General features: G+C 38.0%; 1 protein-coding gene across 4 annotated transcripts in view; it reads left to right on the forward strand.

The window, feature by feature from the left end:
• The window catches only part of LOC138315222 (uncharacterized), a 75,471-nt gene extending 55,700 nt beyond the window's left edge, over nucleotides 1–19,771 (forward strand). For 3 of the 4 annotated variants that reach the window (XM_069256082.1, XM_069256079.1, XM_069256078.1), the window contains exon 2: nucleotides 8,380–19,771. In XM_069256082.1, coding sequence (XP_069112183.1) covers nucleotides 8,424–16,220 — 7,797 coding nt within the window. In that variant the 5' untranslated portion in view covers nucleotides 8,380–8,423 and the 3' untranslated portion in view covers nucleotides 16,221–19,771. Of the gene's footprint in view, nucleotides 1–3,619; nucleotides 3,839–8,379 lie in introns of those variants that run through there. The other variant, XM_069256080.1, reaches the window with a different exon arrangement.
• The last annotated feature ends 82 nt before the right edge of the window (nucleotides 19,772–19,853 follow it).

Here is a 19,853-nt window from a genome sequence, read left to right on the forward strand (position 1 = left end):
AACTATATCTAGTTTGGAAATGACTTCAGGAAAATAAAATTGACAACAACAAAAAGAAAAGAAAAATGTCCTCACATCCTGTTACAAAGTAACAGAAAGCATGGATACATAAAGATAGATAAATTCCTCAACGATCATAATATTCTAATACACAAGTTTTTGTGACGGTTTCATTTATCATGGAGAGGAATGGGCTGAGTCATTATTTGTTGTCTGAATAACCAATAACTATTGAGTCCTCTGATCGCATAACATGATTGATTAAGGAATGGAATTATGAAAACAAATTGACAGGATAATTAATTCATTCCATCTAAATTATAAATGCAAATAACCTTTCCTGATCAAATTGGCAGTGTATCAGTTTTTTGTTTCTGTAGACTTTAATTATATTCAGGAGAAAAAAATATCAATCTTTTATCGAAGGGAGACACTTTCTATGTAATGATTTATTTCGGATTATGAAATCAAAGCTAGACAAGACAAAATATAAAATTCAGAATTATAAAGAATAATTTGAATCAGGAGATGTTTGAGAATAGATTGTTATAATGTAAATATCTCTTTGGGTCCAATATGCAATGGGGTGGAAATGTGTATGAGAATTTAAACAGTTGTGATTTATTCTATTTACCTGCTGTCTGATGTTTATAATTGCAGTCAATTAAGCAGACGGCCAAATATGGAGATTTTTTATTTCACTCGGCATCGTCACAGTTAGTGATTCTATTGGGCTGGTAATTAGAAAGTAATGTTTGCGCCAGGTTTGTAGGCTTTTCACCTGGCTCATATAGCAGTACTCGTTCAGGTGATCTATCCATATGACCAGGTATACAAATACCTGTGAAAATTCTACCTGTACCTGGCTTGCACCTGACATTCGTTGGTACTTAATATGATGTGCCTGCCAAATGGAATGAAGTTGTTGAAACCACCTTGATTCCATGGAGCCCCTCGGGCACAATAAACAACTAAAGAGCTTTGTCGACACAGTCGGTCGTTGGTTGTGAAGGTACAGGTAAATGATGGAATCCATGGTTCTGTCGGCAGCACCCTGTTTTATCCTAGTCATGTCAAGAGTTACACTCCATCCCTCCCTCTACGCTGTGATTAATTTCCCTTATCTCGCTCCCACCTTTACAAATCCTCTCTCACAAAGACTTGAGTTCACAGCATACTTCAAAGAACTTTGTCTGTCAAAACTTGTTTCCCAATTTTATGTGTATTCCTAAGGGGATTCGGTTCTTTCTCACAGGAGAAGAAAGACCACAGAAAGAAAAATCAGCGTCAAGCTTGAGTTCATCTTAAGGTATATACATAATTATAAGCATTTTCACAGCCAGTATCAAAAGTAAGATAAAAATTTGGGATAGAATTCACAAAATCTCTTAGAAAAAAATTAAACACTTTCATACAAATGTTTCCCAGTCAGTACCTCAAAGGTAAAAAGTGACAAGAATCAGAACTTCCCTGTTAAAACCCAGAGGATTTACCGGCACGTTGCCGGGACTGGAATGTCGATATGGTACAAAGACCAACACAAGACTTTCAATAAGATATTACATGTGTTTTAAATTGACAGGGGTATATTAAATTCTTTGAGGCAATATCCAGCGCCAAGTAATAACAAAGACATCTTTGAAATAGAGAAATAAAGTAATTTGTCTCTTGTAGTGTGGGACTGCGTTGCACCTGCTGCAGATAATGTATTTGGTGATAGTGAACATAAGACCGGTTTACAATATGCTGATGTTCTAATATCTACAGTTTTGATTTCTTCCAAAGAAAATTGAAGCAATAAAGACATTTTCAGAAGCCAAAAAAAAAAAAAAAATCAAAAAAAATCTTTTAAAAACTTTTTGTGATAATGTTGATAAAGGGTGATCCAGTATATTTAAGATAAAAAAAATTGGGCTAAATTTATTATTTTTTACATTTTGGTTTCAACTCAGTTTTCTTAGCAACAACAAGTTGTTTGGGAATTGAATCACCCAGTGTTTCAAACACTGTGAATAAGTTTGTAACTAAGAAACGGCCGAGACTCCTGGGTATAGCCAAACTTGAGGAGTTTGGTGTGTTAGATTTATAATGTGAGTTCCATCTCCTTTAAAAGCAAGTCAACATTCTGGTCTGCTGATAAGAACAGGAGGCCTTGGTATTCAGCTTGAATTATTACCATCAAAGTATTTGACACAGGGAAGACTTGGCCGAGTTCGCCCTCTGGTGGTGAGACAGTACAAGAAAAATGGTTGTGACTGTGTGGAGGTATTAAGATTGGATGACCTCTTTGTCAACTCCATCAATTACACAGTCAGTGTGGGATACAAAAGCCCCAACGAATGTCTCCACAATGCCGTCAGTGTCCGGCAAACGTCCACCAGGCGAAAACCTACCTGTGGAATTTCTCGCTCTTCTCAGTAATTTGACTCCACAGGCTAAGTCACCTCGTTGGCTCAATTTGTCCAAATAATTGTGGAATTTTTCATTTTGAAGTAAGAGACATGGAATTCTTTTTTTTTTGATTTTGAAATTAGAGGCAAACAAATTAAATGTCTCTGGTTTTGTAATTGAAATATTCATCATTTAACTTCAAGGTATATATATTTAAACTCCACATGCGGAATAGCCACGATAATGGATAATGTACATTTTCAGGCAATTGTAATTTGATTAAAAATTACTTGGTGGTTTTATTTGATTCCTTCAGTTTGCATATAGATAAACAATTTTGGCCAAATCATTTTCAGAAATGGATATTCTTTCTAACTACAGGTGTATTGCATTTCAACCGTTATAAATTCAAAGTCATTAGTACATTTACGTGGTAAAACAATATAATGATTTCCTGCTTAGAGATATATGCAGAGCGAATCTGAGTTCATGTCTAGGGGCTACAGGTAAGAAACACTAATTAATAGATCACTAAGTGATTTAGTCATACAGATAAAATGAGTTTAGAAATGTCCCAATCCAACAGCTGTGAGTGTCGTCCTCCGATATTGACACGTCACTGCTCTCCAGGGACATTTTCATGGACGTGTCAGCATTTTATGGTCTGCCTCTTCTCCTAAACGAAATTTTAACATTAACAGTTATATATGAGGTTATTGGCTGAGCATCTGTTGAAGAGGTAAAAACAGTTAAAAGGAGTAAAAAAAAAAATCAAAGTAATAAAAATCTGAACCCTACTTTACAACATTATTGATTACAGTAAACTTTTTATTTTTACGATTCTAATTAAAGGAATTTCCTTATAGGGTGTCATTGTAGTTTAAACCGAGATTTAACCAACCAGTGATTGATTTAATCCATTTATCAGTGACTTTGTATACAGGTAGTCCCTTCAGTCCTGATAACTAGATAACGCCCAGGTACAGAATCTGTTTTGACATATTTCATGTGATATAGCTAATCTCTGACCCATCCTTGTTCAATGTAGGGTGGCAGTATGTTATGTCTTCGTATCTTCTATGATAGGATATGATGTCCCCCTGCTCAGTACCAGTACGTAATATGTTTGAATTTGTGCCAGTTCTCGCTGGACTTGTGACTTTGCCCGTTTCGAAGATACCTGTGCATGCTTATCAGCCGACCAGCAGATACAGATAGTGTATCGGGCTGGCTAGTTATCAGGATAGAGAGAGATGACATTTTTATCCTCTGATAATGTTCTCTCTCTGGTCTCAACCTGATTCCTCTAGGCAAGCTCCAAAGTCGTTTGGTGGTCATGTGACATTTGGAGCCGAGGATTAAAGGAGCGATGTCAGTTGTGCCGATCATTTCGTTGGTGCCAGCCATGTCCAGTCTCCCTCAGTCCACCAACATGACACTGCCAATGGTAACTATAGAGAATTGTATTACATATTTTGACCCAAGGGTTTAGGTTTTAGACCATCACTACACCAGCATCAGAAACATGGCAGTCTACAGGTATCCAGCTTCTGATATATCTATACAGCCGTTCTGTAAATTAAGTAATTGTTGTGTAAGGGGCTATCAGGTTTCTGTGTCTATAACCTTGTTTTACACTGGAGTAATGTGAATGGCACTTGTTGAGTGTTACAAGCTTTTACTAAGTGGTGCTTGTGTGTGATGATAGGATTTTGTGTATAAATCCCTGAAGAAGGGGGCGGGGAAGGGATTGACTTGGGATATTATTATTATGCTGCTATTTTACCAAAACTGCTTTCAGATATTAATTCATACTTAAACCCACTTTTAGTCTTTTGGTTTTTTAATTGTTTGTTGTTTTTCTTCACTTGTAATTACTGCATGAATTATGCATTTATAAATTCTCTTGAAACTTTTTTGATTTTCGTGATAAATATATCCTATAGTACAAAAATGATAAATACTATGATACATAAATGTCAATCATATACAGAAATTAAAAACCATGCATTGCTTTGATTTTGAAGATAAGTTCTAAATTTTTTGTTCTTTCATTTGAACATGGGTTTATCTTGATAATGAAATAGTCTTTGTCTTCGCTGAGTGAAAGTTTGTTACCTCAAGACAATGACTTTTTGTTTTAATTACAAAAACGGTATTTGGTAAACATACAAATATGTCATACTCTGTCAATTATACCACTGTGATAATGATTTGTGGGTGTAGATTTGTGAGCGTGGTTAGTTTTGTCATGATAACAATGAGATGAATTGGCGCTGTATGTAAGGAAGTGCTTACCTGTCGGCTAGGTAAAAACACAGGTAAAAGTCTGCCCGGGGCTACCTGTACATAGTTCAATGGACATGTAACAGAGGACGGCTCTTAGACATTGTCCTCAGGAACTGGTTCTCCCAAGTTTGATTGTTTTTATGGGAGATACGGGTCATTTGAGGCAAAGATCCACTCAACTGTTAAAACATATAGAATCAAATAAAAGATAATGATAGAGGTTTTCTGTCAATAAGGGCACAGTGCCTAGTGGAGACTTAAGACTGAAGAGATTATACCAACAGACTGTAGATATACTAATGGCTCTCAACTTCAACCTTTAACGCTGGAACTTCCTTAAACATGCTGCTGAATTATTTAGCCGGGAGGGTAAGAATTACAATTTGGTCATGCATGAGGTAGTCATGGATACAGATTATAAGTTTTAATAGGCACTGTGTAACATTATACACTATACAATGTGGATTTAGTTAGGGTGAAAGTTTGATGAATATTTCCTTCTTATTATCACAGATATTTGATTTCAATTGTTACATATATAAAAAGTGTATTTATTTAATAATGTGGTATGTGTTGGAATCTGTGTTTTTTTGTGTGTTCAGGAATGCAATATGATTATGAAGAAAGTATTCAAATGATAATCACATTTTATTACAATTCAGAATGATTTATGACTTGAAAGTATTTTTCTAAGTCTATACATTTCATTCATAAAGTAATTTGTTATATATAAAACTGGCATTAATGAGAGTCTGAAAGAAAGATTTGAATATAGAATATGTTAAGTTAGATTTTTGATGGATGGTTATGATAAAAAGCAGCATAAAGACCGATGGATAGGGTGTGAAAAATATTAATGCATCTGTGAATTTACCATTGTTCAATAACGAACACTTGACTTCAGTAAAGTTAGCAATAATATATAATAAACTAAATTTAGCATCTATAATTATGTGTCAAAATATGGGCCTTTGTTATTTCAACTTTGTTTTGAGTTAAGATATAGAATAATCCATTATTATAGCAATGTACTTATATAGTAATATGTAAATTCAGGCTAATATGGTGTGGTGGTTAAATTTAGCCATAAAGATACAGACATGAGCAAATTTATAACCAGAAATATTTTTCGACCAAAAGCTGGGACTTGATCTGTGTTTGTGTATCGTAATAATCCACGATAATGAGTGAATCCACTACTTCTAGATCAGGTTCGACACAGTCGAGTTATAAGTGGGCGGAGATGATCGACTACTTCACTAACACATGTTGTAGCTGCCATTATCAGTATAGAGACGGATTGTGTGCTTTATATTTTCCATTTTCCAAAAGCATGATTATAATAACACTGCCTTTGTCAGGGTCTGACATTTCAACAGCTGGTGCCAAATTGATGCTGTACCTATTATTGGCCGTATCTGCTGCCAGCTCTGACGGGCACCAGCATCATTTCGAGAATTATTCAATTGGCGACAATTAGCGAGAGGAAGTCACATGTTGCACTGTTTGAATGCTGGTCATAAAACAATTCTGTGTAATGTCACAGCGGTAGTGCCCATATAGTTCCAGCAGTTTAAACCCGCAGTACTTTAGTACAAGAAATTTTGTAATGGCAACAGCAGTATGTTTGCTCTATCTCTGAAAACAGAAAAAGTTGAGGAAAAAATGCATCCCAGAACAAGACTATGAAATAAAAGAAACAATTCTGAATTGAAAGTCGATGAAAAAAGTTAAAATTGAAAAAAAAAAAAAATTATTAGAAGAAAAACTTCATTTATCAATTTTCTAAATATACGTTAAGAAATTGCATCAAAATATTACATTTAATATGACGTCTTTATTAAAAAAAAATTACAGCAGTCCCTGAAATTATAGAATAAGTATAGATTTCCTGTTTTAAAACTCTGTAGTGACCAACATTATCACAGACATCTAAAGTGTCACCATTATAACAAAGTGAAAATATTCTGCAAAGTTTTTACACGAGGCTGTAACTAGATACAGGAGTGTGTTGCATGAGGAATCACAATTATTTCAGGCCCATGATGTGCCTACCCATCAGAAGTGCCACCAGGTGAATATGTAGCAAGGATACTCAGTTTTCTGTAGGCTCATGTCTTTCAAATCAATGTCTGCTTAAGTTTTCATTATGAAAGCTGGTGGAATTAGAATAAGGTCTCTGACATTATGACTATGTCTATAAATATGTAAATACTCTCTTAAACAAGTTAAACTGATTTTAAGGTAATTTTATGGGATAAGTTCTGTAGAAAAAAAATACACCAGTGATGTTGTCAATTGACATTTAAAAGAATTGGAGGCGCCAGCAGAAAGTGGTTTTCATTGTGACAGATAGCAATGGATTTTTATGTTAGGATAGCCATTTACCAGGATATGAGTAATGTTACACTCTTATAAAGTCTTGTGTGAACTTTGAGGGAGTGGAGATGATGTCTCTATACAGTCATTACTGGTGACACTACCTCTACATAATGGACACCTCTACATATAGGATACCTCTGTAAAAAGGACACATGTTTATAAGGGACACCAAAGCAAACTTGTCTAGAAAGGACACCTCTGTATAAAGGCATGTCTATAAATAGAGATATAGGAGACACATCTTTTAAAAACATAGATGAGAGAAATATCTTAAATGTAAACCTCCATATTAAGGGCACCTGTTTTCAATGGAACCCTTCTCTCCCTGTCTGTTTATAATTTCTTATACAGAGGTTTCCTTAAAGACAAGAAATACAAAAAATGTCAATTTTATCATGGACATCAATAAAAAGATGTCTTTAAACATCTAAACATCTTTCTGTATAAAGAAATCTTATCAAGAAAGGAATTCCTGTACAAAAAGAAAACTTGTCTTTATTTGGCATTTATCCAATTAAAAATCTTTTAGATAAAGAATAAATACAGAATATATTATATAAAGAATACAAGTCTATAGAGATAGTATTTTTATATAAAGAATAAATACAGAATATATTATATAAAGAATACAAGTCTATAGAGATAGTATTTACCTTAATTAACATTTACCACACCCTCACAAAACATCTGATTGATTCTAAATAGCACCTCTTTCTAAGAATGACTCATGTTTATGAAGAAAATGTCCATTCAGTATAACCATTTGCTATATCATAAACCTGTCTATAAAGGACACCTGTCTATAAAGGACATCTGGACCTTTTTGGTCAGTTCCTATGTTGTTACCATCCTTTTGTTTATAAATATTGTAAGAGTGAAACGTTTCATGTGAAAAGAAATTGTCGTCTAATTTGATGAAAAATATTTTCCCAGAATTCTTCATATTTATTAGGAAGTCTAATATGGCAATACTGGAGTTTGAGATAGTTATAATGACTTTGTTTGAAGAAGATAAGTCCCGCCTACAAATGACGTGCTAGCTGTTTTGGCTGGTCTGTATTGCATCACAATTGCTGTAGGGTGGGACTGATATTAATCAAACAATGTCGTTTTACTCTCTTAAAACTGCCATATTGCCTGGCTCCTATTTTTCGAAACAAAAGTGCATACTTACATAAAGTTTTTCTGCTTATATAACTTTTGTGAAAATTTTTGACTTAGTTTTTTACTTTTGATTGTTTCGAGAAATCAGGGCCTGAAATATGTCTTGTGAAATTCAGCATGAAATAATGTTTTGTTCACTTTTGTGTGTTTCAGGCCACCTCCAGAGAGCTCCAGAACAAATCTGAGGGACCACAAATATGGCCGACGATGATGAAGGAGTTTGTACATCTGATACATTTATAAAGACTAGAGGACGTACACGAATCTGCAAATCCTGCAAATTTACCTGTACAGACTCGAAAGAATTCCTAAATCATCAAGTGTATGCTCACTCCCAGGACGGGGATCCCGATCTGTTGGCCTCCCTTGGAAGTCGACGTAAAAGCCAGAATTCTATAAATAATCAACTTACCAAAAAAACATTGACTCGATCAAGTTCTACATCCGATGCAACTGTATCACCTTCAGAAAAAACTCACAGAAGTGAAAGACAAAGACGTTCATTGCCATTGGAAAAATCTCATACAGCTAATGGTGAACTATTAACTGAAACTGATAATTTTAACGACGATATTGAGAACTTTGACTCTATGTCAGACATACAGGAATTCGGAGGAGAGTTCAGTAAACACACAATAGAGAGTGAAAACCATAGTGACCTTGAAATGGATACAGATATGGAGGACAAGCTCACGGAGCAGACTTACATTCTAAACCCTGAGGGGGATGACCAAGAAGAAGAGGGTCGTCTTATAATAGCAGAAGACGAGCCGAAACATTCCAGTCACGCCATCACACAACCTACGCGCAGTGGTAATATACAAAACCGGACATATGTATGTAACCTTTGTGAATTTAGTTCCACAAGTGCCAAGATATTCCTGCATCACCAGAAGGACAGCCATAACCTGGACATCACTATATACGAATGTGACATCTGTGAATATGCTACAAAATATAAACAGAAACTTCCACGTCACAGGAAGTTGCACTTCACAGGGAAGGAAAATGGCGGCATGATGAGTGGCTCCGACCTCGACAGCAGCTTTGGTGAGAAGAGCTTCCACACTGAGGACCGCGATTTGGAGATGAGGGAGCATATAGGTGATGAGGATGATGAGGAGGAGGTTTATGAGGAGGAAGAAGAGGAAGAGGAGACAACTCTTCCCATTATCACTGAAAACAATAATGTTAGTGAAATTGTACAAGGTGAAAAGAAGAAACGTAAAACTAGACAGGAAGTTGACCCGGCCAAGTACTTTGAAGTATTGGATGAAACAGGAGTCAAATACGCCTGTTCCAAATGTGGAAATGTTTACAAATGGCGTAAATCTCTTAACAAACATTGGAAGGAAAAGCACTTCGGAGACCTTCCAGATACTAGTCGACCACCTCCTGGTCTCGTCAAGCTTAATACCATCAGTCACGTGAAATATAGGGTTCCGAGCTCTTACGAAAACAACGGGCGCATTTCTGGGTCTCCATCTGTTGGCAGTCATAAGGGTAGCCGTTCCAATACTGCCACTCCTCAAAGTCTCCACGGATACCAGGGACACTCGGAGCCTCAGGAGGAGATGCAAATGCCTTCAGCTTCCTCTGTTGTCATGCCAAAGTTTATTGGTCCCTTTATCACCAACACTACGTCCTACCCTGCCAATAAGGGGCCAGGTCATGCACTGGTAGAGGCACTCCAAGGGGACAAAGTTCGTCAATCTCCACACACAAATGGTCCTGATGGAAACAGACCAACATCAGGATCGCGCTCGACTGAACAACCACTAGACTTCTCCGTCAAAAAGGAGCTTGATGTCAATAGGAACATCTCACAGGGTTCATATACCAATATCAAATCAGAGCCACAATGGAATGAGTATATGGAAGAAAATGGGGATGATTCTAACATGTCAAATAAGATGCATTTACCTGTAACCATTGATAAACAAGACAGTCAGCCAATCCTTCAGTGCTCTAGATGTGGATTTGTAGCCAAAACACTCGTCGATTATAGCTCGCATATGACCTTACATTTGAACAAACGTGCATTCAAATGTGCTGAATGTCAGGAACATTTCAATGGAGTGGATGATTTAAACAAACATTTTCTGGAAGAACATTCTGATAAAATTCATGAACATAAAGAAGCCATACAGAAAATACCACATGGACTACAGCAGACCTATCATCTTTTGAAGATGCCACTCAATGCCATCGGCTCGATGTCGACTCAGGAAATTGGCAATGGGGAACCAAAATTTCTCAAGTGCAGCATGTGTAGCTTTGTAGCCAAGTGGCCTGCTGAGTTACAAAAGCATGCTGTGTCCCACTCAGAGGAGCGACCCTTCGTGTGCATGGTGTGTGGATCCACATACAAGTGGAAATGGGATTTGGTGAAACATTTTGAGAAAAGCCATAGCACACTTCCAAATCCATACAAACGTCGGGAGCAAGGCAGTGGAGCTCCACCAGTCACTGGCACCAGCAGCAAGTCGGGAAATGGAACAAGTCCACTCTCCTCGGAGCGATCATCAGAAACACCAAACAGCATTTCCAGTTTGTACGAAATCTCCAGCGGTCAGGTGTTGTCCAGCACTACAGCTGCATTGCTCGATGCAGGAAGTCACAACATTCGCAAAATTCCTTTCACAAATATGAGAGATGATCTTGAGCCGTTGAAAAAGAAACGGAGGTTGTCTGACACTGACTTACCTCTAGAGAACGGCCAGGATGATAACTCTCGCGAAAGGTACATGATGAGTGGCGACATGGATGATACGAGTCAAGATCGTCCATCGTCGGAGCCAATCGCCAACCAACATTACAAAGAGGATAGTCAAGATGCCTTCATGAGGAAACATCTACAACTTACCAGTGTCAAGTCGAACTCTGCTCTCAAAGACATGCAGGATCTTATCCCAACAGATGATGAGAACATGAACGACGAACTTTGCAGCAAGTACGGTTTTAACTCTCCAGTAAGCAGCGAAACACAAAAAGCTATGCTGGAAATAATGAAGAAGAGACTAGATGCTGGGACACCACCTGAAAAGAGTAAGCTGACTATGGACAAAACTGGAAAGGTGACTCCAAGTGATGTTCTGCTTCCCTACAGGTGTCCGAGGTGTGAGTACCGCGCACGATGGCCATCTGAGATCACCCAGCACATGAAAAACCATTCTGATGAGAAGCCTTATCACTGTCCCCGCTGTAGCTACAAGTCCAAGTGGAAGTGGGACGTGGTGAAACATCTGAAGCGCTGTGGGGGTGGCACTATTCGGGACGTCATTGATACCAGCAAAGTGAAGAAAATGCCACCTCCAAACGTGACTGTGATGCCACAGGGAAATCTACAACAGCAGACACCCCAACCTGTCAATTACATGAACACGTCCATGGAGGATTCAAAAGAGGAGGAGGGACTCGCCAATGGTATATCCAAACATGCGATGGCCTACTACAAAAACATGGAAATGGCTTCACAATACCAGGACTATGAAGACGATTTCAGTCAGGATGAGAATTCAGATTTGTCTAATCAACAGAGGCAGCCTGTATTCCGTAGTCTTGTCAATCAGGGAATGTACCACTGTCTTGACTGTCCATTTATAGGTCACAGTCCAGCAGAACTCCGTAGACATGCCGTCCTTCACTCAGAAAACAAACCCTTTACATGTACCATCTGTGGATACAGCTCTCGCTGGAAATGTGACCTGAAAAAGCACATTCGTACCTATGATCACTATGATGTCAATGCCAGCAATAAGCAGAAACAAGAGTACACAACTCCAATGTACTTACAGGACAAATTCAAGTTGTCCAAACCCAGCAACATCATGGAACTGGATGATGAGGATGAGGACCGTACACTATACAAATGTGACACCTGTCAGTATGTCACCTATAAGAAGTCATCTTACGACATTCACATCAAGATTCACAGTGATACAAAGAAAGAAGATAGTGGTTCATCAGCTAAACTCCGATGTAAGCAATGCGAGTTCCAGGCCACCGATTTGTCTTCATTCCTACAACATAAGAAAACACACAGCTCCACTCCTCAGCCAACACAGAGCCAACCTGCTGAACAGGTCTCTAATCGTACACTTCATCTCAAGCACCGCCGTAAGCCAGTCCAGCAGTTCAAGTGCTCCAAATGTCCATACACCTGTTTCAAGAAGTCTGGACTGTCCTTACATGAAGCCATGCATGAGCCAAGAGGAGGGGAAGCCTTTATATGTCTGTACTGTGACTATAACGTGTACAGCAAGAATTTGGTACTTCAGCACATGAGACTACATCCAGAGTTTGATGCCAAAGAATGCCAGGAGTTCCTTAGGGATGATGACATGAGTGATTTGAATGAAGACATGATGTCTAAAAGTAAGGATGATGAGGACTGTATGGTGATTGATGATATGGAGCAGGAAGACATGGAGAGAGAATACATGGAGAAATACACTGGTGCTTCAGAAAAGTTCTCTGATAAAACAGCAAATGCTTCCTTGGGTCAGACATCTGTTCCCAGTCAGAATGAGGGACTGGACCTGTCAGCTGGAGCTTTAGACCTTTCTGCAGTTGGCCAAGCATCTTCTGTTAGCCCACAGCCATCATCAATATTTGGGCGAGGAAATCCAAATAACCGCTTCCCGTGTGAGTGGTGTCCTGCAATGTTTCCTAATGTTGTCACCGTCTATCAGCATGCACGTTCAGCGCATCCATTTGAACTGCGGGCCCAGGAGATGGGAGAAAGTATGACCCTTCCAACCAAAACTCCAGCAAGTAATGCAATGTCTGCCTTCTCTGCTAAAGTAGAGAAACAACAGAACGTGTTTAAAAGTCACTCTCAGCCACCACAGAATAGTTCTGTCCAGGCTCACCCGCGCCCTCCCACTCCTCAATCACACGGACAAAGACAGCTTCACTCTCAGCTTTTTAATCAAACCTTTATTCAACACCCACGCTACCGACCAATTGAACCAAAACCACATCAACAGCAGCAGCAACATCAACAACAACAACAGCAACATCATCATAATCAGCAGCAACAACAGCCAAACATTCACAACAATCCAAAACCAACTGTGCCTATAACATCCAGCCAGTCACCACTGCAGCAGAGATTACAAGAGATCTCCAATAAGGTGGCACTGTCTGGCTCTTCATCATCAGCGACACCAACACAGCCAAAAAGCCTTCCAAGCAGTCTCCCTGGTACTCCATCACCACAGCAACTAGCCCAGCAGCACTTGCTGCAGCAACTCAAGGCCAAAAAGTCTACAAGTCCCCACAAGCGGGGCCGATCCTTCCAGTGCACCAAATGTTCCTTCACCGCTCCTAACGCTGTTACATATCTACGTCATATTGAACGCCATGGCAGCAATTGTCGCCACACCTGTCGCTTCTGTGACTACAGCATAGACCGACTGAATCTACTTTACCAGCACATGAAGGGAACACACAGCGACCTCTGGAGGGGTACCCCCGAGGAGAAGATCAACCTCACGTCTAATGGCTCACGACAGGAAAACCGACAGAAGGCTTATCAAAATAATGATCACTCAATGGACAGCATGAGCAACAGCTTTGAAGGAGGCATTGATGAGTTTGGGGACATGAAGAATAGTGGAGGGGATGACAGCCTCAATTCATCAATGACAAGTACTGATTTCAATATGATGGCAGCAAGGGAGGAAAACAAACCAGTCATAGTTCTGAAGGAGGAGACAACGTGGCGAGGCATTCCCGTACAAGTCTGTACTATCAACGGCCGTAAGAACTACAAATGTCCCAAGTGTTCTTACGTCAGCAGTAACGCGGCCAACACCACAAACCATGTACGACAGCACGGTTCCAATAGAAAGTACAAGTGTGAGCAGTGTGACTATAGTGTGGACAATCTCAAGCTTATCTATCATCACATGCAGTCTGTACACCCCTCAGAACCAAACTTCTCGGAGAAGCCAGGAGGCAAGCTACCGTTCACTGTAGAGTATGAGTATCTCCCCGAGGAGAACAATAACTCACTGCCCTGGGGCGAGGAGGGGTTCTCTAACAGGAACAACGGTGCTTCTACAGAGAATTTCGAGGATGAAGCAGAGTCAGAGGAATACAATATGTACCGTGAGCACCAGAAACGCCAGCAACAGAAATCTAATAACATGGAGAATGAAATGGAAATGGAAGTTCCAACACAGAAACTCACTCAACAGTTCCTCAGAAATATTGTAAACAGGATGAAAAAGAATGGGGAGAGGCTCCGATACAAGTGCTCCAGATGTCCCTACTTTAGCTTCTGTAAAAACAACATCATCAAGCACAGACGTCAGCACCTCGTCAAAAGCCAGTACGCATGTCAAATGTGCGACTACAGTGCCACGCGGGCTTTTCTTCTCACACAACACATGAAGTTTCACAAGGAGGAGGAGGAGGAGATGATCAAAGCACAGGAAGGCACACCTAAATCTGGGGGCACCTTCCAGGATGTTGTCCTTGATCCATTTGACAAGGAGGGTTGTAATCTTCTCAAAAACATTGAAACCCTTGATAACAAAATCACAGAGAGGACTAACTTTTCTCAGGAAGAACAGAAAGATTTTGAAGATGAAGCTTTGGATGAGATGGAATTTGGACCTCAGGGAGAGAATATTGATGACTTTGATGAGGAAGAAATGGCAGCTCTAGAGCGTGCAGAATTTGAAGGGATCAATACCTCTAAAACAGATTCTAACTTGACAAAGGTTGAAGCCTCAAAGGAAGGACAAGACTTGGAGACCATGAGTAATGCTTCAGATGACAGTCTGTCAGAAATTGACCCATCAGCCCTGCAGGAGCAGATCTCGCTCAATATGTCAGCTACAGTCACGAACGGAGAGAAGATTCGATATAACTGCTCACTATGTCCATACAAGTGTAATGCACTACGAAGCTTCAAATGCCACATCCACATGCATGGACTCAACAAAAAATACATCTGTGATTTCTGTAACTGGAGTGCAGACCGACTGAACTTGCTGTATCAGCATCGGAAAGTTCACATGGAAGAACACGGATTCATCCTCAACCAGGAGGATATAGTCTTCCTCAATCGCGACTTTGCTTTAGAATCCAGCGATAAAATGACAAACAACATCATAGACCTGAATCCTCCCATAAAAATGGCCAACAATAACAACAACGCTGTGACTGCCCCAGATTTGGAGAAAAATGATCCTCGACGCATGTTTAACCGTAACTTCAGTGGCAAGAAAATCTACACATGCAAGCAATGTCCCTTCACCTGTAATAACAAAAACAGCTACGACTACCATAAAAATCTACATCGCATCAAGGCACGTTACCTTAAAGTTCATCTGACTGACGAGTCCGGATGCTCCTCACCCTCACTCAATCAGATGGACATGAAAAACTTCGAAGCAAGCAGTCCCGATATAATTGCTCCTCAGCTGTATTTCAACTCACCAGAAAATGAGGTTTCAGACGAGGAAAGTCTTGATGATACAGCTAGTGACTTGAAGTGTGATCGTTGTCCATACGGAACACCATCTAAGGATGAGTTAGCTGACCATGAACACCAACATAACATCCATTATAAGTATGCCTGTCCTTACTGTGACTACAGCTGTCCCGAGGAGTTTCAGTTGGTTGACCATATCCAACTCCATCTCCCCAGCACCAAAGTTGACCGGGACGTTGTCAAGTCCCTTCTTGAAAAACAATCCAAAAATGGGGACAAATTACTGGAACGACCTGAAGTGCCTGTGGTGAGCTTTAGAAAAGTTCGCGAGACGGAGGTAACAGGGGAACCGGATTCTACTACAACTTCCCCGCCCAGTCAGCCGGGAGAGAAAAAGACAACAAATGATGTCGACAAAATGAAGCCACCAAAAGAGAAAACACGTACAAAAGTTTATGTTTGTCAGTACTGTGAGCGAGAATTTGAGGGCAAGAACTTGATGTTGCAGCATGAGCGTCAACATTTAATAGGATCAAAATACTAGAGACTTTGCCGTAACAGTAGAGCTGTGATTTAAATAGGCATTAGGTTTATTCAACAGGTATTTTGGATCACTTACTATTGAAAATTGTTAGAAATCGTATATCTTATGCCAACAATTTTATCTATACAAGCATTGAATATGAATGTTAAACAATATGAACAAAGTCTCAGTGAATACGCTGGCAAAAGGACGCAATTTGTGTTTAATAAATGGTGGTAGCCATTGATATAACATTTAAAGTGAAAAAAGACACTATTTAATGTGCTAGAAATATCTTCGGAAAACATTCCCAACACAAAGCTGTGCAATTAAAGGGAGACAATTACAGTTTCCTCGCTAAGTGTTGACAGAGGTGCTACAGGGAAAAACTTGTCTTGCCAGTCCAAGGGAAATAACTCCGCGGATTAGCCTGTGTGTTCATATAATTATGCCTCTATTGTTATAACTCACTGGTGTTCAGGTGTATAGTTCATAACTAATTCTCTGTTCAAGTCTGCAATATTTTTGCTATTTACGAGGTGGCTATATTCAAGTCTTTCAGTACAATAAGAAATATCAACCTACTGTACAACGTTCTATCATTGCCATGAATTAGCTAGAACAGCTATTGTGCATTATTGTTTTAGAACAAGTGTTTTCATTGTTACATTGCCATGTTCATCGAAGCAATTCTTTTAAAGAAAATATTTGTATAATAATATGCCAGAACACACAATGCCTCAAAGCCTGTAAATGTTTGCCTTATATATTGTCCCATTTTTTTACCCCCTCATTCAGTTTTTTATAATGATCATTTTTTCTTTTAACAAAATTTCTTAATTTGTCAACACTTTGTTTTTTCATTGAGAACAATATGAAGACCCGTGTATAAAATGTAGTTATTTTTTTCTTTCATCCTGTATACATATGTAAATACAATTTATATATATACAACGTATATCATAACACGTTCCTTATAATAGGAGTATCTCTTTGCGACCATTCGAACACAAGATGACATAAGTGCAATGTGAAATATATTATTATTTTCCTTATTTTTGTTTAAATGTACATATGTTAGAAGTTATAATTGCTATTTTAGACTAGATTCTGAAATCCATTTTGTTAAATTTGTGTCTTTAATTTTGAACAAAGGAATTTTTTTTGTAAACTATGTATAGTTGAGCATTCAGTTCTATACTGTATTATAAAATGAAGCGGTCAGTGCTATAGAATTGGCCTTACAGAGTGGGTATATTTGCAGTCGGATCATGTTAAGGTGATATCACCAATGATTTTGACTTGTATTTTAACTAGTTCTGTTTCCTCATGTAGGGATCAACCCAGTTAACGATATTGTACAGGAAAAATCCCTTTAAAACACTAGTTGTGTGCAAATCAATAACACATCGACAGTCTATTTCACATTCCAATGTATTTTTTAATTGTACTTTGACCATACTATGCAAAGAAGATTAAGAAATGTTGAATTTTACAATCACTTGATTTATAAATTTCAGATGTTTTCAACGATTTTTCATTGGCCTAAAATTTGAGTATTTTTTGTCCTTTTATGAGGCAATAGTTGGAAGAAATGATTTTCATGTGCCTTAAAACTAATTTTTACGTTACTTTCATAAAGTCTTCCAATATAACTAACCATAGTGCCTTTAAAGACTTGAATGCCTTGTGTCGTTTATAACTGCTGAATTTATAAAGGTTTGAAAGTGATGATAAACAGCTCATCAACTCAAAATGTGCCTTTAAAAAAATTACGATTTTTTTTCTTTTGTGTATGTTAGTATAAACAAATCTTTTACAATCAGGAATCAAGACATTCCATACTTGTTGTTATCAAATCAAATTTTCCACTGTAAAATGTTTCGTACTCAAGTTAGCTTCAAGAGCTCTTGTTGTGTTGGATGAGAGGCAGTTCATTGTTGTATTACGGTAGTCTGAAAGAATACTTGTTATTTACCAAAGTTTTCTGAAAGATTGCTTTGTACTTGTATGTTTCTGTAGGCTCCAGAGTTGCCTGTATGTAGGTATCTTATGTGTATGAGTGTTTATAAGAGGTTGTAGGCTTGCCCCAGTGGTGTTCTCTACCATAAATGTATATATTTTATGATATTTTTAATCTAAACATAAATTCAAAGGAAATTTTTATTACATAAATCAATTACTGTATTAAAATTGTATATAAAAACTTGCGGTCATATTTAGGCCAAGGCCAATGCTTTAGAATTGAAAAAAAATAGGTAAATAACATTTTTCTTTTTTTTTTTGTGCATGTATGGTACATGTTCAAGTTCCAGAAAGGTTCATTTTCAAAACTGTTTAGGTAGTTTACCTCTTAAAGTGTCTGTTTGTTAATTAACCAGTATATCGCTTTATTTGTTTGGGCCAATACTTATATAGATAACACTTTTATCATAGGCAGTAGAATTGTCTTTAGTTCACCAAATTAAAAAAGAATGTTGTTGCATCATGCCAAAAAATTGCCTTAGTATCCAAATGACTGTAGTTGATTTCCATATACCCCCAATTTGTGTATAACAGAGCTAGCTGTTTCTACAGGCAAGGGGTTGTAACAGTGTTGGTTTGGGAGCGTCTGAGAAAACAATCACAAACTGTATCCTGTCCTTACAATAAATACCTAACCTAGGAGCAGACAACTCTATATTATGCATAGACAAAATATCTCAAATTAAAATCCTATATTTGATTAGCTAAACAATTGTATTCACCGATTCTCACAACATTATAGATATATATTTATGTACACTACAACTAATAATGTACTGCACAGTTGAAACTTTTTATAAAGTGATATTTTGTTGATAAAGATTTGTATATTATTTTACTGTGACTAACAGTGAACATTTTGTATATAGTTATCTCCCTTCCATACCAATTACGGTGGAATTCTGTGGTGGGTGATTACCTCCCTTTCCATACCGACCCTTTACGGCGGTATACACTGATCTATTTGGTGCTAACAAAGCTGTTTTCTAGAGCGTTAACTGCCAAACTGCTTTAATTAGACACATATTTTAATCTTATATATTTCATGCACTTCACTTTTAGTATGTTGTATGTAGTCCATTTTAACTGTTATCAAAGATAAATATTCTTTGTCATAAAGTTGTATGGAAAATTCTGATGAATTACCTGTTGATTATTACATTCTTCATTTTGAATGATTACAATTGTTAATTAACAACCCCTTGAGGATAGCGATAGCTACATTTGAATGTTTTAAATTTCTGATATAATTGAGATATTTTGATACAAAAGTATTTGTTCTACGATGTACTCTTCAGAATGCCTGTATGACCTCTGGTCTAGGTCAGGGGTCAGCTGTGACCTATCATAGTTCAGAGGTCAATTGCCTGTGGGATATGTCCCTGTTGAAACACTAGTCTGATTTTTTGGTTGCGGATGAAATGTTGGGAGTGCTAGGATTATTTTTCTGTTACTTTTTTTTCATGTATGTTGGGAATAAACACTGAGGCAATATTTACTTGTTATTACGATGACAAAATAGCAAAATAAAAAATGATACATCAATATTTTTGTGTTTTTATTATCCTTTATCTATCGATAACTTCTTGGTTATTGAGGTACGGTTTGTAAAAGAAATATATCCTGATT

This window comes from Argopecten irradians, chromosome 2 (assembly GCF_041381155.1).
Source record: "Argopecten irradians isolate NY chromosome 2, Ai_NY, whole genome shotgun sequence".
Taxonomy (NCBI): domain Eukaryota; kingdom Metazoa; phylum Mollusca; class Bivalvia; order Pectinida; family Pectinidae; genus Argopecten; species Argopecten irradians.